This window comes from Sporobolomyces koalae (assembly GCF_050403365.1).
Source record: "Sporobolomyces koalae JCM15063 DNA, S_koalae_JCM15063T_v1_ctg29, whole genome shotgun sequence".
Lineage (NCBI taxonomy): Eukaryota > Fungi > Basidiomycota > Microbotryomycetes > Sporidiobolales > Sporidiobolaceae > Sporobolomyces > Sporobolomyces koalae.
Window position 1 is genome coordinate 128,430 of NW_027481742.1, and position 27,595 is coordinate 156,024.

The window sequence follows — 27,595 nt, forward strand, 5'->3', positions numbered from 1 at the left end:
AGGGCGGGCCGTCCCAACTGCTTCTTCAAGCAACCCATTCGCGAGCAGATTCGAACAAGGTAGCCCAAGGACCGCGGCCGTTCCAAGTCTTCGAGTCCTGCGAAGGGTGCCACGAGTTGGACGACAAGAGAACGGATCGTTCGGGATGAGGCATGAGTGCGAGCACTCGTCCATTGAGAGCCTGAACTCCGGCCAATCCTTCGGGCGAACCGTTCGGGTTGTAAGGGTACCTTTCTGTTGGTCGTCCAGCGGGATCAACGTATCGAACGCCGATCGAGGCAGCCGCCGATTCCGCACTTGCAGGAGCGAGGAAGGTGGCACGACCTTCTCCGTGAGCGACCGCAACGGGCAGCGACGAGCCGACCATTTTGCGCAGGAAGACGGATTCTTGGGTAGCAGGCGAGTCGACCACTTCGACTTGAGAAACACGACCTTCGAACCGTCCCGACAGGTTCTGCTTGAAGAAGGGCCAGTGCTCCGCTCCGGGGATGAGATCCCGAAGTTGCGAGAAGAGCTGGCAACCGTTGCAGACGGCGAGAGCGAACGTGTCTTGTCGGTCGTTGAAGAACTTTGAGAACTCCTTGCGCGCGCGGTCGTGCAAGAGGATCGATTTGGCCCATCCGTTTCCAGCACCGAGCACGTCTCCGTATGAGAATCCTCCACAGGCAGCGATACCCTTGAACTCGTCGAGCGAAACCTTGCCCGAGATCAAGTCCGACATGTGCACGTCAACCGAGGCGAATCCGGCTTGTGCGAACGACCACGCCATCTCGATGTGTCCGTTGACACCTTGTTCACGCAAGATTGCGACCTTGGGTCGGTCGTTGAGCGAAGTGATGCGCTCGAGGAAAGGATCGGCCACGTTGACCGCGGGGTCGAACGTGAGGCGGTAGAAGAGACCAGTGTTGTCCTCGCGGGCGATGTTCTCGAACTCCTCAAGGGCGCCGGCAGGGCTGTCTCGGAGAGACTGCATCTTGTACGAGGTCTCGGCCCATTGCTGTTGAAGTTTCGCGCGGGTCGATGACCACAAAAGGGAGCCTCCAGACGCGATACTGATGGCTTGGTCTTCGCGATCCGTCGAAACGCGACCGACGGGGATGATGGACCTCGAAGGGAATCCGGCGTGAACGAAGACTTGTGTGAAGGCGGCGACGTCCGATTGGCGAACCTGGAAGACAGCTCCGAGCTCTTCGTTGAAAAGGGCAGCAATGGTATCGTCATCCTTCTTGAACGAGTCGACCATGATCTCAGCTCCCAGACGACCTGTGAGTGAATGTCGATCATCAGTCCATTGTCCTCAGAAGCACCGTTAGTAGGACAACTGACCTGCGAAACACATCTCGAAGATAGTCGTCAAGATACCTCCGTCGGATCGGTCGTGGTACGCGAGAACGGTCTCGGGTTGCTCGGAGCGAACCTTTTGGCATCCCTCGAGGAACGCCTTGAGGACCTTGGCATCCTCAACGTCGGGCGCCTCACTACCGATCTGCTTGAAGACCTGGGCGAGCGCAGATCCACCGAGGCGTTGCTTGCCGTTGGCGAGATCGAAGAAGACGAGGACGGTGGGCTCCTTCGCGGGCGTGACCTGGAGCTCTGGGGTCCAGGTAAGGTTGACGTTGCGGACCGGAGAGAATGCGGTGACGATCAAGGAAGTAGGCGCCGTAACCGTCTTGCGCTCTCCCGACTTGTCGTCGTTCCAGCCCATTGACATCGACATCGAATCCTTGCCAACAGGGATCGAGACACCGAGGGCAGGGCAGATGTCCATACCGATTGCCTCGACGGCCTCGTACAAGCGAGCACCCTCATCACCGTAGGAAGCAGCGCACATCCAGTTCGCCGACAACTTCGTGTGGGCGAGCGAAGTGTAGTCGGAGGCAGCCAAGTTGAGGAGAGACTCGGCAACAGCCATGCGTGCGGAAGCGCCGGCAGAAAGTAGCGCGAGCGGCGTGCGTTCACCCATGGCCATGGCCTCACCGGCAACAACCTGGAATCCGTAGGTTGCCTGCGTGACGGCGACATCAGCGACAGGAACCTGCCACGGTCCAACCATCTGGTCCCGAGTGACGAGACCGCTGATCGTTCGGTCTCCAATCGTGATAAGGAACGATTTCGATCCTACAGCGGGAAGGTGCAGGACGCGGTCGACGGCGTTATCGAGGACCGTGCGAGGCGAGTCTGCGTTCGGAAGGTACGAAGCGAGAGAAGAGTCGAAAGTGTCGCGAGGTTGAGGAGTCGAGACGGCGGTGCGAGCCATACGAGGAGGCTTGCCGAAGAGGAGCGACATGGGAAGGTTGATGGCGTCTTGCTTGAGGAGACGGTCGGTCACAACAAGCTTTTGCTCCTCGGTAGCAACTCCGACGATGGCGTAGGGGCAGCGCTCGCGCTTGGCGATCGCCTCGAACACATCGCGGTTCTCGGGGCCGACTGCCAAGACGTAGCGTTCCTGGGACTCGTTACACCAGATCTCCATGGGAGACATTCCAGGGTCGTCGACAAGAACGTCCCGAATCTCGAAGCGTCCTCCAAGGTCGGCATCGTGCACGAGTTCAGGAAGCGCGTTCGAAAGTCCTCCCGCTCCGACATCGTGAACGGACTGAATTGGGTTCTTTTCGCCGAGAGAGACGCAGCTGTCGAGAACTTGTTGGCAGCGACGTTGCATCTCGGGATTCTCGCGCTGAACCGACGCAAAGTCGAGCGCAGCCGAACTCGATCCCGAAGCCATCGACGAAGCCGCTCCTCCTCCGAGACCGATGAGCATACCCGGTCCTCCGAGAACAACGAGGTGAGCTCCGGGCGTGATCTTGTCCTTCAACGCAAATTCAGGGCGCACGTTTCCGTAACCACCCGCGATCATGATCGGCTTGTGGTAACCACGGATCTCGCTCGACTTGTTGCCGTCCTTGTCCAACACGGGAACCTCTTCCGAGAACGTCCTGAAGTATCCAGTAAGACCAGGGCGTCCGAATTCGTTGTTGAACGCGCTTGATCCAAGAGGACCTTCGATCATGATGTCGAAAGCGGATGCGATGTGCGAGGGTTTACCAAAGTCGGTCTCCCACGGTTGTTCGAATTCGGGAATTCGCAAGTTCGAGACCGTGAAGCCAGAAAGACCCGCCTTGGGGCGCGAACCCCGACCGACAGCACCTTCGTCACGGATTTCTCCGCCAGATCCGGTCGCAGCTCCAGGGAAGGGCGAGACGGCGGTAGGGTGGTTGTGGGTCTCGACCTTGATCAGGATAGGCATGTGTTCCTCTTTCGCTTGGTACACAGGGAGGGACGAGGCGGCAGAGGGCGCGGCAGCGAACCGAGGCACGACCGATCCATCGATGACGGCGGCGTTGTCCGAGTAGGCCGAGATAGTGTGCTGCGGGGTGAGCTTGTGGGTGTTGCGGATCATGGCGAAGAGGGAGAGGTCTTTCGCTTGGCCATCGACGACCCACGAGGCGTTGAAGATCTTGTGTCGGCAATGTTCCGAGTTGACTTGGGCGAACATGAAGAGCTCGACATCGGTAGGATCCCGTCCGGATGCCGACGAGGCGAGGAACGACTCGACGAGGTAGTCGAGCTCGTCTCCTCCGAGCGCGAGTCCGAGTTCCTGGTTCGCCTGGACGAGCTTCTCCTTCGCTTCGGCAACGGATTTGCCTTGGAGCTCAATCGACTTGAGCGCACCGGGTTGACCACGCTCGAAGAGCATCTTGGGTTGGGGTGCCGAGTCGAGGAGGAGCTGGGTCATGCGGTCGTGTAGGAAGTGCGCGACATCGCCGAGGTCAGACACCTCGAGCGCTTTGTCAGCCTTGACGACAAAGATCAGGCCGCGCTCGATGCGACGGACGCTGCCATCAAGGGTGCACATCTTGGCGATGTCGGTGGCCTTGCTCGACCAAGGCGAAATCGTACCGGCACGCGGCACGACCCAGATCGCGTTCGAAGCTTTGCCGTCCTTGATCGCAGCATCAACAGTAGCGCGCGTTCCCTCGAGGGCGTAGTCGTCACCGTACTTGAGCAGCGCATCGAGCACCTTGCGTTCGTCCGAAGAAGCACTGGCGAGGGATTCAGCGGCGGCGGCAGTTTCGGGTTCGACGAAGTGAAGGAAGACGGCATCGACGGAAGTGATAGCCGGATTCACGGCTTGAATGCGAGAGAGAAGCGCAGCCCGCTGGGGCGGGTGGAACACGGAAGCACCGGGAAGGACGAGCATGGCCTGCATGGTCGACGGTCAGTTTGCGAAGGCGGCAGCGTCGAGTGCGCAAGCGTACAAAGCTATGCTAGGCTGTCTCCCCGAAAATATCGATCAGCTCTAGGTCGGAACGGAACAGGGCAAGACCGGTCACTGACCAAGCAAGGGATCAAGAAACGAAGAAAGATGGCAAGCGAGTCAAGCGGCAACCGGAGGGTCTTTCGGTGCTCAGGTCTCTGTACAGGCGGCGAGCAATACAAAGGTCAGCGCTATCAGTCACCTATGCACAGCTGCATTGCCTGTTGCCACCCAGAGAAAGCAGACTCCTTGTATCGCTGTCCACCAACTTTGTGCATGTAGCCTGCTCTGCTGCCCACCGGGACGATGCTCGACCGGCGAGGCAAAGCTACATGCTCGCGACCTGCACTGACCAATGCGGTCGCTGGCATCCCTTCCCAGGTGCGCCGTCCCGTTTCTGTCTACACCGCCCGAAGAAGATCCCTCTGCGACTCGCGTCTGTACCGCCTGTTTGCTCTGGCGGTTTGCTGAGATTCGACTCACAGTAGAGAGCGTGGAGTAGAGGAAGTCTGGTCGGCAGGCGCCGGAGCGTGAGGGGGCGGAGCGAGACGAGGTGCGGATAATCTCCACGAAACTTTTCGTCGAAGCTGTCCATCACTTTTTTTCTCTCATTTGACTCGCAACGGGTTTTCGGCTCTCTGAAAGCGGTGGACCGAGGGGAGCAAGGATTCGAGCAAGGTTGACGAGCTGTAGAAGCGAGAGCGCTCGCCATACTACTGTATCCGGATGGGACTACTCCGGAAAGTTTGCGATAGAGACCCCGACATCCGTCGTATTCCGCCACGCAAAGTCCGTCTCAAATCCGCAAAGATTACAGGCATTGCAAATCCACATTTGAGCTGATCATATTACCTGACGAAGCGAATTTGGCTCTGATTAGATTCCCCCCACCTGAATTCGGAAGAGATAGACCTTGATGCTCAGTGCTTGTTGCATATGCAGCGGAAGTCGCGCAGGCGGAAGAGCAGAATGTCTCAAAAACTTGACATTGCACCGCCGGACGCGGACGCGTCTCGCCGCTCGCGTCCGATCACGGCAGCATCGCTTCTACCGTGGCCACATGCAGCTCTGACAGATTCCAAACACCTGCGAGGTCTTCACAAACACGCGTCGCCGCTCCGAGCAGCGCGAGACGGAGCTTAGCAAGAAATAGTCAGTTCAGTCAACAAGCAGCCTTCGTATGCAAGATACGCTGACACTGCAGGACCGACAATGTGCGTACGATAGCCTGCGTCTCGACCCGACTAACCCGGTCCGTCGAGATCTCAAACCAGCGACGAGCACGACCGTCCATCTTTCGACTTTCTAGACGACGCACAAATCGACATGGTCAAGTGGCTGTGCGTTGCCGAGAAGCCATCCATCGCCAAGTCGATCACTCACATCTTGTCGGGAGGCCAATTCGAGACTGTCAGCATCCAGTTCTCGCCGCCATGACCCTCACAGCGCTTCCTCTGACCTCTTGAGCGTTTTCTCCATCCTTTTAGGGTACCGCTCGACGACCACAATGGATCAAGAATTACAAGTTTTCGTACAGGATGGGCAACGGCAACGCCTGGACCGATTTTGTCGTTACTTCAGTGGCGGGACACTTAACTTCGAACGATTTCGACGACGCTTACCGCAAATGGCAGACTTGTGACCCAGTCGACCTCTTTGAAGCTCGCGTCAAAACCTTTGTCACGCCGGTCCGTGGCTTTCTGTTCTAAAAGACTTGATGAGCGACACCCACGGGCAATTGGCTGATTTCTTTCGAGTATAACGCTACGTTAGGACGATGATCACAAGGGTATTGAGCGGAACCTGACCTTCGAGGCGAGAACGGCTACTCATCTCATGATCTGGACCGATTGTGATCGAGAAGGGGAGTACATTGGCTCGGTCGTCGCCGAAGTCTGTCGCAAAGCGAACCCCAACATCGTCGTCAAGCGTGCTCGGTTCAGCGCCATCATTCCCGCGTACGCTGTCCCAGGTGTGGCTCTGTCTAAGCCTCGCATATTGACGTATGCGGTATATCAGGCAAATCAATCAAGCATGCCGGAACCCCGTCGACCTCGACATGGCTCAAGCGAATGCGGTAGCAGCTAGGATGGAGCTCGATCTTCGAGTCGGCGCAATCTTCACCCGCACGCAATCCCTCGAACTTCAGAAACGCGTCGCTGCGCTAGCGGACATGCTCATCAGTTACGGTCGGCTTGATCTCTTTTATTAAATCCCCTCTCCGCGTCAAGACTTGTCTGATCCCGTAATCACGGATAGGTCCTTGTCAGTTCCCGACCCTGGGATTTGTTGTCGACCAATACGAGCGCGTGCAGGCCTTCGTGCCTGAACCATTCTGGTACGTGCACGTTGGGCTCGTTCGAGACGAGTCGACCACGACGTTCGGATGGAGGCGAGGACGACTCTACGATCAACAAGCAGCCGAAGCAATCTTCAGCTTATGCGAAGCGCAGCCGATAGCGACGGTTCTGTCTCAGCAAACCAAACCTACTCAAAAATGGTGAGCAGCTTGAGACCTCGAGTACCCCAGCTTTTGCTTCCGCGCTCATCCGTTGTTGTGGCGCAGGAAACCGCTACCACTGACAACGATTGAGCTTCAGAAGACCGGCTCTCGATTACTCCGGATGACCCCGAAAAGGATTCTCGAGGTCAGTGCGCTCAACTCGTACGTTGATCACTCGAGCTTGAACCTTGTACTTGTCGATAGATTGCCGAGCAATTGTACCAGAAGGGTATCCTCAGCTATCCTCGTACCGAGACGGACCAATTCGATCGCGATTTCAACTTTCACGAATTGATTGAAAAGCAAACGACGGATGGAGCCTGGGGTCAGTTTGCCACCAGGTAAGTTACAAACACAAACAGGATCCCTCTCGTTTGATGAGTCCAGTCTGACGAGGTCATGCATAGCTTGTTGAACGCAAACGGATTCGAACGACCGCGAAACGGCAAGAAGAATGACAAGGCGCATCCTCCAATTCATCCGACTGCGCACGTGAACAACCTCACTGGCGACGACAAGCGCGTGTACGAGTTGATTGTGCGGAGGTTCCTTGCTTGTTGTTCGCAAAATGCTCGTGGCAGCGAGACCACTGTCGAGATTGACATCAGCGGAGAACATTTCTCAGCCAAAGGTTCGTCCAGGCTCGCTGTCGGCAACTTTCGATCGTTCTCGTGCTTACTTGCGCATGTCGTACATGCAGGTCTCATCGTTCGAGAACGCAATTACCTCGATGTCTACATTTACGACAAATGGCAGGGCAACTACTTGCCAGATTTCCAAGTCGGAGAACAGTTCGAACCAGATGAGCTCGAGATCAAGGAAGGATCGACTACGCAGCCCAACCTGCTCACAGAAGCCGATCTTGTCAGCTTGATGGATCGCAATGGAATAGGTTTGTGCCCTCTCCCACGCCTTCTCTTCTTGCAGCAGCACGACACTTACCCAGGTAACTTGCTCATGCAGGAACGGATGCAACAATTGCTGAACACATTGCCAAGATCATCGATCGCGAGTACGTCATGAAACGCAAGGAAGGCGCAGTCGAATACCTCCTGCCTTCGACTCTCGGGACCGGACTCGTGAAAGCATACGACAGAGTTGGGCTTGAAAACTCGCTTACGAAACCCCATCTTCGAAGACTTGTGAGATGCTGTCCTACTTTTCGAGAGACAGCCCGAGCTCACTCCCCTGTCTAGACTGAACAAAGGATGGTCCAAATCTGCGAAGGTACCAAGACACGCGAGGCGGTCGTGAGCCAAACACTCGACGAATATCGGGAAGTGTTTGTCAGGACGCGACAACAAATGGCAGCTTTCGTCGCGGTACGTGATCCTGGCCTTCTGCGTCTCTTGAAACTCTTGCACATGGTTTAGAAGAATCCTCCTTTCGACAGGCTGTTCGGCAGTACGTAGAAGGTCAGATAGAGAACGATGATCGAGCTGGAGCCGGAAGAGATGGCGGCGATCGGAACGGACGCGGCGGAGGCAGAGGAGGCGCCCGAAGAGACAGCGACGACGACGATGATGACGACGATGGGCCCGATCGAGGAGCTGGAGCTCGCGGCAGAGGTCGAGGCAGAGGTAGTACAGCAGGTGCGAGAGGCCGAGGTCGAGGTACCGCAGGAGCCGCAGCGAAAGGCCGAGGAGGCGCAAGTTCGGCAAAGCGCAAGAGGGCGGACGAGGAAGAAGGCGAGTCTCGTGGTCTCCAGTCTCTTCCGTCCCAAGCTAACGACCGCATACTGCTTAGACGTCGCGCCGCGCCAAAGCGACTTCCGTACAGACTCCGACGCGCCAGAATGCAAATGTGCTCTGTCTGCTGTTGAGCGTGTTGTCGCCAAAGAAGGCCCAAACAAAGGCCGCTCTTTCTGGGCGTGTCCAAAACCAATGGGAGAAGGATGTGGTTTCTTTGCATGGCAAGAAGATGGGGATGGCGCCGGTCCGAGTAATGTTCGATTCAAAGCAGCAGCAAGCAGACCAAATGTGAGTCTGTGCTGAAGCAGATCTTCCGAAAAATGAGCTAATGAAACCCTCTGTTTGCAGCAGCAGTCAGCTTCTCGCGTCGCGCCATCTGGATCGGCAAAGACGCTCTTCGACGCCGGAGAACTCCTATGTGACTGTGACCTTACTCCGAAGGAACTCGTGGTCACGAAAGAAGGTTCGCGCATCCTGTTTTCAGCTAGCATTGGAGATTTTCCCCTGATCACTGGAAACGCACAGGACCGAACAAAGGTCGCCTTTTCTACAAGTGCGCATCCATTACGCCTGAATCTGGATGCAAAATGTTCTGTTGGGCCGACGAGCCTCCTCGAGGCCCAAGCGGAGCGACCGGCGGCAGCGGTGGAGGCGCAAGCAGCAACTATTCGTGCTACAAATGCGGCGAAAGTAAGTTTCCTCAAAATCTTCCGTGTTGCAGTTTCGAGTCTGACCATCCACGTTCGTTACAAAAAGCTGGGCACTATTCAAGCGCCTGTCAAAGCCAGACAAACATGACAGGCTACAGCAGCCGCGGCAGAGGCACTTCGCGGGGCAAGACTCGGGGAACGACTCGTGGTCGTGGCCGGGGCAGGGGACCATCGCGCTGAATTTAGTGTATTTGCAAGCGCAAGAAGCTCGTCTCGGATGGAAAAATAACGTAGAAATCAATCGATAACGATACAGTCTACTTGCTCCCTCTCCAGTGCATGTAGTTCCGAAGTAAGCACTGCGAGTGCAAGGAACGCCCATGATCTCGCGCCAAACCGGCCTTCATGATTGCGTCGCGTTTCGGCAAGCTCCTCGTCGGTTTCGATCGCTGCGATCCAAGCTGACCAAGCGCGAACGACTCTCTGCTGTGTGCTGCCTGTTGCCGGACCGCTAATCTCCTGACGCACGAGACTGAAAAGTTCTTTGGTTCTCTCCACGACGAGGGACGTGATGATCTTGTCGTTTGGATTGAGCTTCCTGATGAGGACGCCCATGAACAGCTCCTCCTCCTTGGCTGGAGGGCTGTACAAGCTCGCGATCTTGCCGAGCTCGAATGAAAACAGGTCGAGGTCTCGCTTGAAAGCTTCCACTAAGCATCGTGGAGGTTCGGCCGGGAGGCGATTTCCATCCAGACCTGGGTGGTCGAGTAGGAGCAGAGAAGCCGTGAGGCAGCGAAGGGGATCAACGCTAGCGACGTTAAGCTCGGGAGGTCCTTCCGAATCGAGGTCGAGGGCGCGGAACAGCTGGCCCAAGGCTTTTCGAGACGTGTATGCTTGTGGGTCGGTCGAATTGTAGTCCGGCTGTCCGCCTTTGTCTCGCATTTCTCGCGGTATCGGAGGAATTTTGTCGCGCCTTACAGGCGTACCGGACTTGACATAATCGACGCAATCAGCTGTGGCAATTCAAAGTGTGAGCTCGCGAGTCCCTATCCAGGGAGATGGAAGGGACTTGCAGTGGAGCTGAGCGAGTTCAAGGCAGTCGCGATGGAACAAGCCTTCCCGGTACCAATCGGCGAGCGAAAGCTGCCGAGATGCGACGAGAGTCGTCAGATCGTGCTGCAAATCTGTTGCTCAGACATTTGACACGAATCAGTATACATACGACGACGAGCTGTGAGAAATCCTTACACTCGAAGAAAAAATCGATTCCGTCTGCTATAGTGGCGTCTCGATCGAGTTGGGTTGTCGCACTTGGTTGATACGCTGCCGGCTGTGCGATTTGCTCCGGTTGGGGCACCAAGCCACTTGCTTCGGTCAAGAGAAGGTACAGGTCACCATCCAGATCGCCTGCACAGAATAAGCGTGAGCGACAATTCCTGGTTTTTGAAAGCTCGATTTATTCAGCTTACCTCCTGCAAGCATCGACGGAAGCGAACGTTCTCCTGGAACATAGCATAAATTCGTTGTTTAGCGGTTTGGAAGATAAGGGAATATATGTGCCACGAGCGCACCTTTTGCCGAAAACACGACACAATTGACAAGATGGCGGATGCGATCGCTCGCTCCACGTGGCAGATGGCCTACCGCCGAGACTATTTGCACGTCGCCCGGATGATTCGTTGGCGATCTTGAGATCGCGATGGTGCCTTGTAAGCATTCAAAGCCTCCGTCGGGATGCTGAATCCGCGCATAAATAGTCCCTTCTTCCAATGTGCCGCTAACGTCAACGACTCCAACAAGGTTGTAGCATCCGTCCAGAGGGATCCGCGCCTTGTGTTTGACGTCTCGCAAGATGTGAGCCAACGAGGCATCGAGGCATTGAGCGACAAAGGCATTTTTGAACAGGAGTGCGCCTGTTGCGCGATCCTTAGCGAGGTAAGATAGAACTCTCGACAGCTGAGAAGAGCGAGCGAGCCCCCAATGCTCAAGCAGGGTGACTGCCGAAGTCAGCTTGGACCGAGCGTGGCGGATTTTCTTGGTCGCGGTCTTCTGGAGGCGGAGGAATGCAGATGCCGGAACTCCGAGATCTTCGAGCAGCTTGACGAGCGGCCGGTTGAGGAATCCAGTCCGAGCAATGGTGAATGTATCAGCGATTTCGAGAGATTGCTGCGCCGACCGGAATTTGATCTGCGAGGGACGTAGCGCAATTTTCCGCCCATCGAGCGCAGGATCAATCTGCAGCATACCCTTTGATGAGAGTAGATTTGTTAGTCGCGTCGAATCATTCCGTAATCCTGGGCCAGGGCTGACCTTGGCACCCCCAATTCGAACCTGGAAGCAGGTCGTTCTTGCCTTATTGTCTTTCGGCTTCAGCCCAAGGAGGGAAATTACTTCGGCAGCGAGCGCCCGTGAGATCAGACCACAGCCGTCGCTGAAGAGAGATCCATTGGTTGAGACAATGTCCGGGATCTTGATGACCTGCCCAGGCAATAGTTCGAGCGAGGGTTTGGATGATGTGAATGCCTGTGAGATTCTGGCCATGTATTTCGCCGGAATGCGAGCGGTCTGCAACTCGCAAGTGTCAGCTAGTAATCTCTCGGATCATCAAAGCGGCTCACTACGTCTCCAAGAAAATCTCCAATGTCACGATGGATAAGCTCCGGCGTGATGATTTCGCCATCGTGCACGAAGGGGGCGACAAAGAAGCAGCTGCCTGATTTCAGGCCTGCAGCTGTCCATGCCAGGAAACACCAATCGGTTCCGAGGAAGCTGACGAGGCCATCGTGGAAGATCTGTTTGAATCGAGACTCGATCAAAGCCATCGCTCCAGGTCGTTTTGCCTGAAGTAGCGTGCCATCATCATTCCGGATCACGACCCGCAGGAAGTGATCCGGGTGGCCGTAACGACGTAGGATGGAGTTGGATTCTGCCAAGCTTGGACCCGAAAGGACGAGACCTGTAGGCGTGATCGTCACCTGCCGCGAGAGTGAGGCAGGATCGACGTTCTTGTAGAAACCGGCATTGGAATTGGTCGTGGCATAGTCGAGCAAATCTACGAGCTCAGTCACTGAAAGGGTCCGAGGGTTGGGGGATGCTGTCGACCGTTTCGAGCGCATGGAGGTTGGAAGCGATAGGTTGCGGTTCATCAAACTGTCTTCGTCCGACTCGGAATCGGGAAGACCGGTCAAGTCGATAACGTCGATTCCCTCATCGGAGTGCGCCCGCTTCTTCTGCTTCTCCGGCGTTGGAGACTGATTTTGCATCTCCTCCTCTAGGTTGTCTGAGAGAAGTATGGTTGTGGGCTTGCGAGCACGGAACTCGTCCAACAGGGTGAGCCCGTCCGCAAAGAATGCGAGGATCCTTTCGACAGTTGCCGAGTCTTCAGTTCGCAGTAGCTTATCGATGCCCGTCTTGAGCTTGACTAGTTTGACAGGATCGATAAGGCCGTTCCTGAAGAGCTTTTCGAGCTGGAACCCAACCGGTATGTCCAGTTTTCCAATCCAATCGAGCAGTGTGTCCATCAATTCATCGCTGCAGCGCTTGCCGAAGATCGTGAGGATTCTTGAGCTGATCACGCGCGGTAGAGCGTGTGCCGCAGCTAGGACCAGGAATAGTGGTGCATCCCGATAGTCTCGCACTTCCAGGCGCAAGGACCTGGATACATAAGGTGCAACTTTGCCATGTTCCTGGTCGAAAGCGCAAACCTGGAGCGGGAGTCGGTCTTGGCCATGATTTTGAGGTTGAGCGAATTTCTCGAAGCGAGGCGGGACCCTCAAGTCGAGGTAGAAGACCTTGCCACCTGAAGAGCGCTGGATCCGGTCGATCGTGTCAAGCTGCAGATGTATAGTATGTTCAGCAGCAAGTAATCGGGAGGGTCGTGAGGTTGCTAACCTCAACGCTGATGCGAATCGAATGTCGGTCTTTGTCCCAGATCCTGACGGTCAAGCTTCCTTTGCGGTTCCTCATGACGTCCGGGAACTTCAGCTCATCCTTCTCCCCGGCAAGACGTTGCCATTCTACAGAGAACGCTGTTGGCGTAAGCCATGTCCCGAAAGCGATCGAGCAGAAGGAGAAGGACTCCTGTGCCGTCCGAGCAGGACCACAGCCTCTGCTCGCGTAAGATGTGTCTCGTCCCCGTGGTTGCCGCATGTGGGAGTCAAACCATCTGGCTGAACTTGACAGCTTTTTGACCCGAGGGATCCGTTCGTCCTAAGGCTCAGTCCCACCCCGCACAGATCACTCTCGGCTTGTCCTCGGACAAAGGGAACGCCTTGGCCCCAGCGCCTAGATCCCGGATCGGAATGGCAGGACCATGTGCATGTATGCTGAAGATAACATCATTGTCGGCGCTACGCTTCATTCAATCGATCTCGGGCGCGATCCCTGAGCTTCTCCGCGTAACCCTTCTTGGCGTCTTCACTGCCAACCACTACACCTGGAAAACATATTGACTCGTCACAAAAGGGGCGGAACAAAGGGGGATCGGCAAGACAAAAGCGCCACATACCCTTTGTACTTCCGAGACCGGCGCCCTGTGCGAATTGCGCAGCTTGAATTGGGTCGACTCTGCCGGAGCCAGACGATCCCAGCCCAGCTCCTTTTGACCAGCCCTGTTGTAAGAAAGACCATCAGTTGTTCCGAAACGAGCACGGCAGAGCTGCTGAGCTGTACCATTTTCTCGAGCATTTTCATACCGGCATTCGTTTCTTCGAGTCCGTCCTTGTTCGGAGCTTCCGGAACAGGCGCGGGAGGTTCGGGTGCATCGAACTTCTTGCGCTTCGTGGGCGGCTCGGGATGATCCGCTTGATTATAGGTCGAGCGACGAGCAGCAGCGCGATCAACGTACTTCGGTTGTTCGGCATTCGACGCCGAAGCTGGCTGGACGGTGGTCTTCGACGCATGTTTCGTGCGCGCTGCAGACTTGCGGTTAACGCACGCAGCTACAGCTTCAGGCTTCTCGAGATTCGTCTGTGTATAGTGAATGGGATTCGAAGATTTGTGATGAGGTGAAGAGCCAGAATTTCGAGCAGGGCGTGATGCAGCAGTACAAGCGTTAGCATCGATTCTGTAGCAGAGCATGGAGAGTAGAGATGCAAGTAGCGAATTTCCTTGTGGAGAGCCGAGAGCTTGTTGTGCTTCCGCAATTCCTCGATGCCCTTGAACTGACGCTGACAGAGCAAGCAAATGAATGCGATAGGATCCCCGTGTTCGAACTCGGGGTCATCGAACGCCAAGGCTGGTGCAGCAGCACTTGTCGACGCGGTGGGAACAAGCTGTGAGGGAGCCACGAGCGCGAGCACAGGACACGAAGCAAAGTCAGGTCCTGAATGCGAAGCAGAATGAGCGTGCTCAAGAGGGCAAGTACTGGTTGAGCAGTTGCGGTCGTAGCGGGCGGGTTCGGTTTGGAGGTCGCAGCAGAGGCGGACGCCGCGACGGTAGACGGCGCAGTCGACGAAGCCGACGATTCCGGAACGACCTTGAGCTCCTTCTGTTTGACGTTCCATTTGGCGATGTTGCCGGCGGCCTTGCGAGAGATGATCAAATCGCCCTTCTTTTCTTTCACTGCAGGACAGATAGAGTCAGCACAAAGCAGAGAGGCTACGATGCAGCAGGGCAGAACGAACCAGGCACATTCGAGGGACCGGCGGGAACGATCCCTGCTGCTGGAACATTCCCAGGGGCGGGAACTTCGCTCTTGGCCACAGCGCGTAAAGCAGCAGATTTCCCGCTAGGAATGGAGGTTGTTGCGAGCGGTTTGATCGAGATAGGTGCGATTGTTCCCGGGGCAGGGAGTGCCGCAGGAGGCGCAGCGGCGACTATGGCGCTCGTCGCTGCGGTTGCGGCTGCAGCCGCTTGATTGAGGTCCTCGGCAAACTCGTCTTCGAGCTCACCAAGGAACGCCATCATATCCTTGTCCATCTTGGCGTCTTCATCGGCTTTCGGACCCTTCGGCAACCGGTCAAGTTCTTCCTGACTCGGTGCGGGCGCGAGCCACGGTTGGACGAAACCTTTGTCATCCCAGTACGCGAGCTGTTGACCTCCTTCGCCCCGGAACGACCACTCCGACTTCGCATAGATAGGGATGAACGAGTTTTCGTGGGTGAAGGAGAGTGCGATGATGCGATTCCTGATGCGGAAGCCTGATGGGTGGAGACCAGCATTGAAAGCCGACGAGAGGACCTCGGTGGCAAGCTGACCAGACAAACGGCAGTCAACAGCTGATTCGAGCCAGGCAGGCAGATCAAGAGGAGACTCACCTTTACATCCGCGAATTGCACGAACGCAAACCCCCAACTCTGTCGTGACCCCCGATCCCGCGTGAGGAAAACTTTCTTGACGCCGCCTCGGGCAATCGCACCACTCGCGCGACCGCCGACTCTCGTCAAGCCCGCGACGATTTCCTCTTCGTTCGTCAGCGCGTCCAGGCCACGCAACAGCAAGATTTGCGTCGGGGTCGAGCCAACGTCGCGAGTACCGTCATTCACGTAGAAGCCTTGCGACGTCGTTCCCTCTGAAATTTGCATGTTAGCGCGACGTACTCCGCTGGACATAGGTGGTAGCGAGGTGCTCACCCGTTGCTCGACGCTGGTTCTCCGTCAACCGCGCGGTCGCGCCCTGATCCTCGCGCCAACCACCGCTCTTCTGACTGTAGTTGATCTTGATCCGCATGCCGTCGTGGGGCCCTGGCATCCCTCGTTCCTTCCAGGGAATGCTCGGAAAGTTGGGTTCGACGAACGCGCGCGCATGCTCGACCGAATTGAACTTGGCAAAGCCATAGCACTTGGACTGTCCAGTCGCACGGTCAACAATGACGGTGGTCGATTCAATCGACGCGCCCAAGTCTTCGAGGAAGTAGCGCAGGTGGGCATCTCCAACGTGCGCGGGTAGGCCGAGGAGCACGACCGAAGCGGAAGGCGGTTCGGGTCGGACTGGGGGTTTCCGCCCTCCAAGCGCGCCTGCGGATGCGGGAGTACCGTTTGGTGAGTCCCACGAGCCGTACTGCTCCTGTCCCTGTCCTTGAAAGTCGTAGCTCTGATGTTGTTGATGCTGATACTGCTGATCGTGCTGCTGTTGTTGATGATAATCGTACGGCGGGGCGGTGTAGTCCTCGCGAGGAGGAGGGCGAAAGTGCTCGTCCTGAAGAACGAGTCAGCCGGGTGCCAGCTGAGGTTCGCCAGTGACTGTGACTGCTCACCTCGTAGCGTCCACGCTTGAAATCCCTGGGCTCGTCGTGCCAGCTTCTCCCTCTCGGGCCGTCGTAGCGATCTCGCCGGTAGTCGTCCCGGTCGTATCGGTGATCGCGCCCACCGTGTCGGTCGCCTTGATCGCGTTCGTACGGGACTCGGTCTCTGTCCCAGTCTCGAGCGCGATGGTTATCGCGGTCGTTGTAGTCGACTTGCGGTCGCGGAGGAAGTCCCGCTCGCGGGTCGCTGTACGGGTCGTGACTGCTGTGCAAGAGCGTGTCAAGGCGTGGAAAGGAGGTAACACAAGTGCACTGTACCCACTGGTGCCCAGACATGGCTGGAGACTGAGCAAGATTCTATTGGATTCCGAATTCCGAATTTAGGAATCATTACTCGTTTTAAGCTGATCTTTCTCTATTACTATTTGTATTCTGCGAGAATAGTAGAATTACAGTTCTCTTCATCTCTTTGCTTCACACCAACTGCGTGCGTTGTCCCATGTCAATATTTCTGCAATCCGCGCTTACTTGACAGCGGTCTGACTATCGGTGGGCCAGGCGGACAAAGGGAAAAGTACCGCACTGATCGCGTCGCACCGCTCGTTAGCTTGTTTGCCCTTGTTCCGCGCACGGTCTACCGCGCCTGCTTGTTCTGACCAGCGCCTTGTCCAGATTTCGTCAGGGAAATTCCGTTACCATGTTTCGCTCTTGATTCTGGTTCTCCAAGCCGCTGGTCGGTCCCTCGGTCTCGTGTTTCCCTACGTTACAATCCCTTTCAAGCGCCAGCCGCCTTCTCCCCCCTCGCTATCATTCCAACATGTATACAGAAGGCGTTCGTCCGCCTCCGTCCCTCACTGTCGTCGTGCCTATGGCCCAAACCCGCGCTGCGTGCCCTTCGTTCGGCATCATCCCTACCTACAGCCATCGCATCCCCCCGACACGCCCACGTCCGAGTGGTCGCGTTCAGCAGTCCATACATGGAGGAGGATTCGATGACGAAGATCCGTTTGACCTTGAAGAAATCACGCTCGCTCGGATCCGAAGATCCATTCCTGCCCGTGCTCATCGCCACACTCCCGTCTTGCGCATCTCATTCGATGGCGAAGGGAGTGCCACCTCGATCGAGGATCCCGTTGTCTACCGCAACCCTATTGCATCGGTCCCGCTACCGGAGGGCAGATCAGTCACCCAAGCTCAACGAACCAGCTCCGTGTATTCGGTTTCTGCCTCGTCCTCGAAATCCTCAATCAGTCCCACTTCGTACCCAGCCGCACGCCCCTCCTCGTCAGCGAGAACCGCTCAAGAGTCCCTTGTCGATGCCGTATGGCACCCAAGTGCACCCTCGGATTCCCCCTCTTCAGACCACACCCATTCATCTCGTACTGCGAGACCTTCTCGTCACCCTCTTCCCTACTCGGTCACGGCACAAAACCCATTCGAGTCAGTCTCGACCGGATGTCCCGATCGTCTGGGGTCCGAACTTGGCCGCTCGCTCGTCGTGCCCCCTAATCAGACTCAAGCTGCGGAGCGACTCAAACGTCTGTACCTCTGTCCGTGGGAGGAGGTGGCTCAAGGAAGTAATGTGCCGCATATTGTACCGGTCACTACCTTGACAAGGCAGCCCCAGACCAAAGGGTCTACGCTCAAGGAACGGATTCGCTCCATCGGCACAAGCAAGCAGGAGTCAATACCAGCGGTCGGATTACCATTCTCAGAGAAACCTTCGCTAGTAGGTACGCTCAACGAATCGAACTTTGTGGATAAACGGGACCAAGTGTGCTATTTCTTCAAGTTGGCACTCGTGACCGTGCTCGTCTTGGCTCTCATGATTGATCTCGTCATCCTCAACGTCAAAGTCTTGTTGCGTGAGGATTGGCAATGAAGTCTAGTTAGTGCTACTCATTCTTGAGCGCGACTCGTTGAAACCCGCCGCCATCCTATCGCAATTGTGTACAACTCTATAGACACTGTTTCTTGATATTCGGTTCATGCAACACGAGACTAATTTTTTGTGTATTGATACAAACAACCACGACTTTATCGCTTTGATTCTTGTTCGAGAGCCACAGTCGGCTCCGTCGTGGTCTCTTCGAGTTCGGGTTGAGGCTCGTCTTGTACCTCCCACACTTCGTTCTGCATCTTCCACATGTCATGGTATCGACCTCGTTTCGCCATGAGTTCGGTATGAGTGCCTTGTTCCGCAACGTATCCATCCGCGAGGACGATAATGAGATCCGAATCGGCGATCGTTTTCAATCTAATTTAGCGAGTTCAACCGAGTCTGTCAGATCGTGAAGGTTGAAAAAGGGGAGAAGAAGAGGGGTTCGCACCTGTGGGCGATAAAGATGGAAGTGCGCGCTTTTGACAAGAGAGTTTGGTTGATGTTGCGCATGAGATCTGCTTCCGTAGTCGAATCAAGTGCGGATGTCTGTTGCAACAGCAAAACCAGCTCAATGGTTACGTTCGAAAAGAGGGGGATTAGATTTTTGTTTGGACGAGAGGTTTGCTTACGGCTTCATCAAAGAACAAGATTTTGGGATCTTTGAGCAACAGGCGTGCGACGGCCAACCTCTGCTTCTCGCCTCCACTGATCATCATGCCTCTTTCTCCAACCTTGGTCTCCCATTTGTCCGGCAAGGTTTCAATCGTACGATCGACATTCGCAAGTCTCGCCGCTTCTTTGACTTCCTCATCAGTCGCATCGAGTCTTCCGTATCGAATGTTGTGCAAAATGTTTGAATGAAACAATGGAGTTTCTTGAGGGACGACTCCAATCTCTCTTCTCAACGACTCGAGTTCGATCTCGGTCAGTTCTTGGTCATCGATCCAAATTCGACCTTGGTGAGGTTGATAGAACCTGAACAAGAGTCGGAACACGGTCGATTTGCCACATCCGGAAGGTCCCACGAGCGCGACTTTTTTGCCGGCGGGGATCACGAACGAGACGTCTTTGAAGATTGGACGTTCCGGATGGTATCCGAACGAGACGTTCTCGAACCTGATCTCGCCTCCTCGAGGCAATGCCAGAGGTTTTGCGGTTGGAGAGTCCTGCGCGCAGTAATTACACATGATGAGCCTTTTCTCTCTCCCTCGATCCTGCATGTTCTCTCGATATGAGATCAGTTACCTTGATCGTCAGTCCAACTGACTGCAGGTTGAAGAGCGTGTCCATGTCGATGAGACTCTGTCGTAGTTCGCGATACACCGTACCTTTGGAATAAAACATGTTTGCTGCTCAGCGCCTACATCAACTGGTTCGATGCAGAGATGATGCGTACCGAGAAAATTGAGAGGCAGCGAGAGTTGGAACACGAGTTGGTTCACCATGACGAGATCTCCAACAGTCATGCTACCTGTAGAAAACGCGACTTGCAAATGAGCGAAACAAATCCTGACAAGAGACCAGAGGAAGTACCATGACTTGCCGTCCATGATTCCTTTCGCGCCAAGGTACATCATGCCCGTCAAGGCGGTCGAGAAGATCATGTTCTGACCAATGTTGAGGGCTGCGAGAGAAGTCGAGATTTTGACGGATGCTTTCGTGTAGTCTTTCATCGCCTTGTCGTACTGTCGCACTTCGAACGCTTCGTTGTTGAAATACTGCCAACACGAGGAAGGTTAATCTCGTCTCTGTGTCTCCAGTCCCGATGACGGAAGAACGAGCTCGTACCTTGACCGCTTCATAGTTGATCAAACTGTCGACCGACATGGTCGCAGCACGATTGTCCGCCGCGTTGGCCTGCTTGCGGAATTTTGTCCTGTCGCGAGAGAGTAGAGCATGAATCAGCTTCAAGATCTGGGTCGCCCAGACCAGTGACAAAGAGTTGCTGACCTCCATGCAGTCGTCTTGATCGTGAACCAGGAATAAGCAGCCATAGTTCCGAGGGTCACGGCAGCGAAATCCCATCCGAATTTGTAGCTCTAGCGGTACTCGGAATACGCCAAGTGGGGGTTAGCGTTCTCTCGTTGTGAAAAGGGTTCCAGGTAAAACGCACCAGGATTCCACAGACCATAGTGATCTCGAGTGCGGTGGGTACGACATGGAACACGACCGAACTCAACAGGAACGAGATACCCCTGGCGGTTCGTTCCCCCTTTCGAGGTCAGCAATTTTTCAATCTCGCAAAAGTTCGACTGTCGGACGTCATGAGAGCACTGACTTGGTTCCTCGGTCGATCGCTCTGGTCAACCCTCCAGTTTGGCGAGTCAAGTGAAACCCAATGTCGAGGTTGAGCAAATGGGCAAACACGCTGCGCGCGACTCTGCGAATCGCGCCTTGGGCGACGTTGGCGAACACGGCGTTGCGCAACTCGGAGAACAGACCCGCACCGATCCTTGCGAGACCGTCTACGGAGATGACGGGAATGTGAGTCTGAGACTCGGACGAGAGAAAGGACGATCACAGGGAGAGAATAGCATGAACGTACATCCGACAATTACGGTACCGGCAATCGCGAGCACGCCCTGAGACGAGGCGGGGTCGATCTCGACATTGAGGGTGTCGATAATGCCTTTGAAAAAGAACGGTACTTGCACGTTCAGCAGCTGCACCATAGCGAATCACGTTCAGCTCGGTGGCGGTACGAGTGAAACACATGATCGAATCGGAACTCGCCTTGCCGCCAATGAGCAGAGAGATGGCAAGCAAGACTCTGGTTTTCGTGCTCCAGTCGTTCGTCGGCCAGACGTTGGGCAAAAGTTTCTTGATAATGTCCCAGTCTCTTCTCGTCTGCTCCTTTTCGCTCACGGTGTGCGCTTTGCCAACATCCGACACATTGGCAGGCTGGTTGGGCGGGACTGGAGTCGAGGATGCGTTTGGGATCGAGCTCGAGCTCGAGCTTGAAGAGGGCTGAGAGCGTTCCTTCTGATGTCCTTCAGGACCGGAATGAGCTTGAGTCGCTTTCGACGCGGCTGCGTGATGGTCGTCGTCCTCGTGGTGCTCGCGGTGATGCTGCTCGCGGGAGGGGCGAGAAGGCGGAACCGGGGTCGCTGGCGCCTGCGAAGGGGTCTGGGCATATCGAGCATACGAGGCGTGATAGCGGACTTTTGTGAGCAAGACCGAAGTGGATCTCGTCAAGCGCTGGCCTGGAACTGGTCGATAACCGGAGTGGTGACATCGGATGCATGCTGGCGTCGGAATTGGCATCGGCAGCGGAACAGCCGGCCGGAGCAGCTGCTGTACGGCGTACAAGCACTATCAGTATGCGAGCAGCACAACGAGAGAGAGAGCCCGGGCTCGCCTGATGTGTCCAGGATGACGAAATCGGACTCGGATTCGCACCGGTGCTCCTCCATACGGCGTGTACCGCCCGCCTGCTCGCCATTTGCGCTTCCCTTGGGCCGAAACAAGTCGAGGCTGGAAAGTGGAATGCGATTGAGCGCGGGAAAGTGGAGGGACAAGATGCCGAGATTCGACTTGCGCGCGCGCGAAATGCGAGTCGCGACTTTACGATCATCTTCGCTCCTGCACCGCTCTCTAGCGCGTCGGCCGCACTGGTCTGTCTGGCAAGACTACGGAGCGTTGAACGAGCGACGCGCCGTCAGGCTCACCTTGGCTCGACTTTTGCTTCAACTCGTCTCGCCTACTCGCCCAGTCTAGCCGGCAGCGAGGCGCAATGGGGTCGCCGCCCATCCCTGATCGGTCCCCGCCACGACCTCACCCCGGGCCCAAACCGGCATTGAACCCTGCGAGTGTGCCGTTCTCGCCTCCGAAACGCAAGACGGGCGGCTCGATCAAGGGCAAGGAGCGGCAGCAGCACGACGAGCATGAGCAATGTCCTGCACAGATGGCTCAAGGCGCTCAGGGAGTCGGACTCGTCACGTACAGGCACCTGCTTGGCACCAACAACCTCGGCGCAGCGTCCGTACCTCCCTCCTTTCCCGTCGAAAGCTTCCCGTGAAAGAGCTCACTCAAAGTGTGAACGATGCAGGAATCCCTTGCGAGTGATTGCGCACATCGATATTGACGCCGCGTACGCCTCGATGGAGATGGTTCGGCTCAAGCTCGATCCGACCCAACCCATGGCGACCCAGCAGTGGAACGGCCTGATCGCAGTCAACTACCCCGCGAGGGCGTACGGTATCACGCGCCACGAGACCCCGGCAGAAGCGATCAAAAAGTGCCCCCACATCCGCCTCGTGCATGTGCAGACCTATCGCAACGGTGACACGGAACCCGGTTACTGGGAGGACCCTCCGCCGAGTCCGCACACCCACAAGGTGAACAGTACTCCACCGCTTCAACATGATGGAAGAAACCCTGACCGCCCTGGGACAATCATCAGGTTTCGCTCGACATGTACAGGAAAGAGTCTCGCAAAATCCTCCTCGTCTTTCAAGAGTTCTGTCCTATCGTCGAAAAGGCCTCGATCGACGAATCGTTCCTCGACCTGACGTCGCTTGTGCGAAGTCGTCTGCTCGAACTGTACCCGGTTCTCGGCGCCGTGCCTGACGGTTCTCCCCTCGGTCTCGACACCCCACTACCGCTGCCATCCGAGCTCGGTATCACCGACATCAAGTGGGACGAACTCGGAAACTTGGTACCGAGGAATGGCCAGAAGAAGGACAAGCTCAAACGCCTCGACTCGAACGGTACTGAAATGCCTCCATCCTCCTCACCTGTCAAACCTGTGATTGTCCCAGACCGCGATCTCGAGGAGGAGCAGAATGACGAGCGGGTGAACGTAGCTGAACCGGACGAAGAAGCAGACGAAGAACCGCCGTTGACCTGGTCAGATTTGGCCCTCTCGCTGGGAGCCGAGATCGTGCAACGGATTCGTCAAGAGACGCACGAGAGGCTCGGGTACACGTGTTCGGCTGGGATCGCGCCGAACAAGATGTTGGCCAAATTGTGCTCGGCGTGGAAGAAACCTAACGCTCAGGTACAGCAAGACCCTTTTGGTTTCGCTTCAAGTTCTTTTTGCGCTAACCTTTCTTTCTCCGTTGTAGACCATTCTGAGACACTGTGCAGTCTTGGCATTCCTCAAACCGATGGCGTTTCAGAAGATCAGGAACCTAGGCGGCAAACTCGGCAACGCAGTCAAGGAGACTTATGAAGCTGAAACTGTCGAAGACCTTTTGTGTGTTCTACCATCCATGTGCGATTTCGAGACAAGCACTGACGGGTACGGTCAATGTCTATGTTTGCGCAGGAGAATCCCGTTGGCCGAGTTGCAAGCCAAGTTGGGCGATGATAGCGGTGTGTGGCTGTGGGAGGTGTGTCGTGGACTCGACTTTACCGAAGGTACGCTCCTCGTTCGATGCCTCTGATGGGTTCTGTTCAAGGCTCACTGTATTGTCAAACTGCTCAGTCGAACCGAAAACTCAGGTCAAAAGCATGCTCTCGAGCAAGAACTTTCGGCCACTGATCCACAGATACGGCGAGGTCGTGAGTTGCCTTCTTGTGTTCCTCACTCCCTGTTGGTATCTGATGGCTTGAACTTTGAGTGAAAAAGATTCACTGGTTGAACATCCTTGCGACCGAATTGCATCTGCGTTTGACCGAAGCCCGAGAAGATTCTCCTGGACTCTGGGTAAACGCCTTTTCTTCCTGACCTCAAGTCACACTATTCACCGAGTCAGCTCATCATGAACCCATTTTGTAGCCCAAGACGATCACTTTTACTCACCGCTCTCCCACCTTCGTGATCCGATCACACCAAGCCTCGTTCCCGTACACTTCGAACCTCACGATCTCGCACATCTTTCGACAAGCCGAGAAACTGTTGCGAGTCGCGCTCAACTCGGCCGGTCCCACCGAGAAAGGTCACAATGGCAAAGAGTACGACGTATCGGGATCGACAGGAACCGTCAACGACAATACCAAGATTGGACCGTATGGCAACATTCAACTCAGTTTCAGTGGACTCGAACGACTCGAGGAAGGTCAGAAAGGGATCGCGGGATTCTTTTCGACGGTTGAAGACAAGGGAGAGAAGAGAACCCGTCCGGTCAAGCAAGAAGACGTCGCAACAGTCACGAACAAGAAGAGGAAACTCGATGAGCAGACCAGCGCATCACCTTTGCCGCGTGATCCGATCGAACCTCCGCTTCCGGCACGAGGGCCTCTGCCAACGTACACGTGCGAAAGGTGCTCGCGTTTGCTCGAGATCCCGACTAGTGCACTCGCAGCGATTGCAGCGGCAGAGTATTCGCACGAGGCGATCGAGGCAGCACTTGACAGAGTACGCGACGAAGAACGGGATTATCATCTCGCGCGTGACCTGGTCGAGGAGGAACGGAAGCGAGCAGGATGGCGTACAACCTCTTTGAAAGCCTCGTCGACGCGAGACGAGCAGTCGAGGAACAAGAGCAAACAGTCCACGACGAAAACAAACAGTTCTACAAAGTTGGGCAAGAGTAGCAAGAAGGATCAACCACCCAAGGGGCAGACGAGTTTGGGGAGTTTCTTCAAAAAGTAGCTCATCGCAGTTGTTGCTGGAAGGGGAGTCTCTGGCTATCGTTCACCTTGTCGTTGTAATCTTACCCTCATACTTGTAGCGCTAGTGATACCTGTGGGGCGAGAAAAGAGAGAATAAACAATGGCGCACGAGGAAGCGATCGATGCGGCGCCGGGCGCCACCTAGGCCCTCGCACTTCCTTTCTCCCCTGCCCCCCGCACACCCTTTCCTTGACCTCATCTCAGTGTCCCCTTGTTCCCTTCAAGACATGCCGTCACTACGATCAAGTTCTGCGCCGCGTCGCTCCTCGCGCACGAGCGAGATTGACCTCAAGAAGAAGAAACAACAACAACAACAACAACAACAACAAGTCAAGAAGGCGAAATCGACCGCGACTCAATCTGCCCGCGCGTCCAAGCCAAAACCTAAAGCTCCTGAACCCAAGAAGAAGGAAACCAAGTCGACTGCAAGCGCGCCGGAGAAGCAGAAGAAGAAGAAGGTCGAGCAGAAGAGCGACCCCGCCGCAGCAGCTCGTTCGAAGCCCGCCGCGCCGACGAGGGGTCCTCCCAAGCAACGCGACGCGCCGCCAACTGCTGAAGAGAAGAAAGAGCTCAAGGCTGCCAAGAAGGAGTCGGCCGCGAACGCGAAACAAGCCGCAGGATCCGCTGCCCCCTCCAACACAAACAAGGACGACGACAGCAAGAAGGACGCCAAACCGCGCGCTGCTGCCAAACAGACTTCGGGACCGTACAAGGAGGGTCAAACCGTCGAAGACATTACGCTCAAGAATGGTCAGTCGGTTTCCAATCAACACTGCAACGCGAGTTGCGCTCATTGAGAGCTCCTGTTGGCATGCGCGCAGATTCGGATCAAGAAGTCTCTCTGTCTTCGCTTTACAACGAGTCGGGCCTCGTGATCTTTACCTACCCGAAAGGTGAGCAAGCGATCGAGTTGGGTTCCCAATATGAGACCCGGCATGCTGACACGCATTACACTTCCTCTGCTCCCGTTTGCCAGCCAACACTCCCGGTACGCCCTCACACGATTCCTCCTACAGCAGATAAGAGCTAACGAGCGTTGTTGTATCTCTCACAGGATGCACAACTCAGTCTTGCAACTACCGCGACATCACTTCCGAGTTCGAGTCGCTTGGATACAAGGTCCTCGGACTCTCGCGCGACTCTCCCAAGTCGCAATCGAGCTGGAAGACGAAACACTCGTTCAAGTACGACTTGCTCTGCGACCCTGAAGCGAAACTGTTGAAGAAACTCGGAGCGACCGATACCCAAAAGTGAGTGTCCTTTGGCCCCCTTTGCAGACATCGGAAATTGACGACCAAATACATTTGCATCCTGCAGACGTTGTCATTTTGTAATTGAAAAAGGAGGCAAGTTCCTCGAGGCCAAGATTGGGGTCAAACCGGCTGACGACGCCAAGAATGCGTGAGTTCATCTATCTCTTAACGAATCTTGCTTGCCGAGAATGAGTCTAAATTTCTACTCCGCAACTTTAGTCTCGAGTTTGTCAAGTCCCTCGACGGCAAGAAGAAAGACTAGAGAAGAAACGCCTCGCCTCGATTCAAATATTTCCTGCCTCCCCTTGTCTTTTTTCTGTTTTCTGCTACTTTCTTTCATCGATTACTGTTGTCTCTTTCTTTCTGACATTTTTTCACCTCCCTTTCGACTTGCCCCCAAACTTTCTCGAGTGTTTGTTTCTCTTCTTTCTAACTCTTGCTTTTTTAACCCCCATAACTCGCTCTCTTCTCGACTGCTGATTCTCCTCACCATGTGTGTGAAACTACATGTCCGTATCCTACTAAATTATTTGTCGAGCTCGCCAAATGGTCCCCGTGATAACGAGTACAGACGCTGTTCGTGGAACGCTCTACAGTCTGGCTCTGCAATTCGAGAGAGGGAATGGTCATGCATGTTATTTTTTTTTGAAAACAAATGGTTTGGGGCGATTGTCATTTGGATTATGCACAATTTGGAACTGTATGCCCCGGACTACGAGGACACGGAGGAACCCAAGGAAAAACTGAGAAGCTTACGCCTGGGACAAGAGCTTCTTGAGTTCTCCAGACTTGTGCTTGGCTTCGAGATCCGAAGAACCTATTGTGTATGTCCCGAAAAGATTTGGGGGTCAGCCACGACAACAGTGGAAAACATCAGGCTAGTCAAGAGACCAGTGCGGGCGTACCTCCGACGTGTTGACCGCCGATGAAAATGTTGGGAACGGTACGTTGTCCAGTCTTTTCAGCGAGGTAGTTCTAGGGAACGAGAGAAAAAGTGCTCAATGACGCCATACGATCTTCTAGGCGGGGCTAGGTTCGAAAAAGCGAGAGTGCTCACCTGCCAGTCGGCACCTTCGTCCATCTGGTCGAGCTCGTAGATGTCGGCTTCAACGTCGAGCGACTTGAGGAGTTGCTTTGCGTTGCGGCTATTCAGAGAAGAGACGCTCAGGATGTCCCGTATGACAACGGATCGAGCTGTGATTGACTCACCAGTACGGGCAGTAGCCTGTGGAGGAGAATGCAAGGAAAGTAGTATGCGAGTTAGCTGAGTCAGGCTTCACAGAGCGGGAGGAGAAGAGGGGGAATTACTCTTGGAGAAGACGACGACGTGCGATCCCGAGATCTTGGAGTTGACAGTGGAGGTGACAGACATGGTCGTGATGGGTGAGGAAGAGGTGATGGGAGACGAGAGAGCGTGGGGTGCAAGGTGAGAGGCGAAGGGAGAGAGGCGATCGGGTCGAGGAGCGATCGACGCAATCGGCCACTGCGAGTAGGTCACGACCAGCGCGACGATCGGGAGACTACACACGAGCGCAAGGAGAGCCAACAGACGTCTGCGCGGCGTCAGGAGCATCCAACTAGCGATCCGAGCGCACAGGGAGACGGAGAGACGATCGC

At 55.5% G+C, this 27,595-nt stretch overlaps 9 protein-coding genes across 9 annotated transcripts; 4 read left to right on the forward strand and 5 right to left on the reverse strand.

Moving 5' to 3' along the window:
• Positions 1–25: 25 nt before the first annotated feature.
• Positions 26–4,201, reverse strand: ADE6 (phosphoribosylformylglycinamidine synthase; the record flags this gene model as incomplete). Its single annotated transcript, XM_076679966.1, has 2 exons — positions 26–1,263; positions 1,327–4,201. 2 exons carry the CDS (start codon positions 4,199–4,201, stop codon positions 26–28), a joined length of 4,113 nt encoding a protein of 1,370 aa, XP_076532943.1.
• A 1,237-nt stretch (positions 4,202–5,438) lies between these two features.
• On the forward strand, positions 5,439–9,342 carry TOP3 (DNA topoisomerase 3; the record flags this gene model as incomplete). Its single annotated transcript, XM_076679967.1, has 17 exons — positions 5,439–5,472; positions 5,568–5,668; positions 5,746–5,946; positions 6,032–6,216; positions 6,278–6,447; positions 6,518–6,758; positions 6,825–6,906; positions 6,966–7,102; positions 7,169–7,392; positions 7,462–7,653; positions 7,725–7,903; positions 7,958–8,083; positions 8,155–8,458; positions 8,508–8,740; positions 8,801–8,915; positions 8,978–9,142; positions 9,209–9,342. 17 exons carry the CDS (start codon positions 5,439–5,441, stop codon positions 9,340–9,342), a joined length of 2,823 nt encoding a protein of 940 aa, XP_076532944.1.
• A 57-nt stretch (positions 9,343–9,399) lies between these two features.
• On the reverse strand, positions 9,400–13,251 carry JCM15063_004498 (RNA dependent RNA polymerase; the record flags this gene model as incomplete). Its single annotated transcript, XM_076679968.1, has 8 exons — positions 9,400–10,115; positions 10,176–10,286; positions 10,351–10,509; positions 10,572–10,604; positions 10,674–11,349; positions 11,413–11,667; positions 11,721–12,935; positions 12,994–13,251. 8 exons carry the CDS (start codon positions 13,249–13,251, stop codon positions 9,400–9,402), a joined length of 3,423 nt encoding a protein of 1,140 aa, XP_076532945.1.
• Positions 13,252–13,451: 200 nt separating this feature from the next.
• Positions 13,452–16,621, reverse strand: JCM15063_004499 (uncharacterized protein; the record flags this gene model as incomplete). Its single annotated transcript, XM_076679969.1, has 10 exons — positions 13,452–13,537; positions 13,610–13,712; positions 13,774–14,070; positions 14,151–14,375; positions 14,468–14,664; positions 14,727–15,294; positions 15,360–15,613; positions 15,675–16,239; positions 16,298–16,550; positions 16,608–16,621. 10 exons carry the CDS (start codon positions 16,619–16,621, stop codon positions 13,452–13,454), a joined length of 2,562 nt encoding a protein of 853 aa, XP_076532946.1.
• A 481-nt stretch (positions 16,622–17,102) lies between these two features.
• On the forward strand, positions 17,103–18,167 carry JCM15063_004500 (uncharacterized protein; the record flags this gene model as incomplete). The annotated part of the gene is made up of 1 exon (XM_076679970.1): positions 17,103–18,167. The coding sequence occupies one exon, from the start codon at positions 17,103–17,105 to the stop codon at positions 18,165–18,167; it is 1,065 nt and encodes a 354-aa protein (XP_076532947.1).
• Positions 18,168–18,322: 155 nt separating this feature from the next.
• Positions 18,323–21,431, reverse strand: ATM1 (ATP-binding cassette Fe/S cluster precursor transporter ATM1; the record flags this gene model as incomplete). Its single annotated transcript, XM_076679971.1, has 12 exons — positions 18,323–18,542; positions 18,616–18,713; positions 18,797–19,333; positions 19,413–19,495; positions 19,564–19,638; positions 19,711–19,885; positions 19,956–20,043; positions 20,118–20,206; positions 20,281–20,362; positions 20,446–20,632; positions 20,713–20,830; positions 20,901–21,431. 12 exons carry the CDS (start codon positions 21,429–21,431, stop codon positions 18,323–18,325), a joined length of 2,283 nt encoding a protein of 760 aa, XP_076532948.1.
• A 469-nt stretch (positions 21,432–21,900) lies between these two features.
• RAD30 (DNA-directed DNA polymerase eta) lies at positions 21,901–24,705 on the forward strand (the record flags this gene model as incomplete). Its single annotated transcript, XM_076679972.1, has 8 exons — positions 21,901–22,145; positions 22,216–22,504; positions 22,570–23,166; positions 23,234–23,364; positions 23,437–23,528; positions 23,596–23,672; positions 23,740–23,817; positions 23,890–24,705. 8 exons carry the CDS (start codon positions 21,901–21,903, stop codon positions 24,703–24,705), a joined length of 2,325 nt encoding a protein of 774 aa, XP_076532949.1.
• A 247-nt stretch (positions 24,706–24,952) lies between these two features.
• On the forward strand, positions 24,953–26,240 carry DOT5 (thioredoxin peroxidase DOT5; the record flags this gene model as incomplete). The annotated part of the gene is made up of 6 exons (XM_076679973.1): positions 24,953–25,475; positions 25,547–25,618; positions 25,702–25,713; positions 25,780–25,975; positions 26,043–26,126; positions 26,198–26,240. 6 exons carry the CDS (start codon positions 24,953–24,955, stop codon positions 26,238–26,240), a joined length of 930 nt encoding a protein of 309 aa, XP_076532950.1.
• A 490-nt stretch (positions 26,241–26,730) lies between these two features.
• Positions 26,731–27,551, reverse strand: JCM15063_004504 (glutaredoxin; the record flags this gene model as incomplete). The annotated part of the gene is made up of 5 exons (XM_076679974.1): positions 26,731–26,795; positions 26,884–26,953; positions 27,036–27,123; positions 27,188–27,203; positions 27,287–27,551. The coding sequence occupies 5 exons, from the start codon at positions 27,549–27,551 to the stop codon at positions 26,731–26,733; spliced, it is 504 nt and encodes a 167-aa protein (XP_076532951.1).
• Positions 27,552–27,595: the final 44 nt, after the last annotated feature.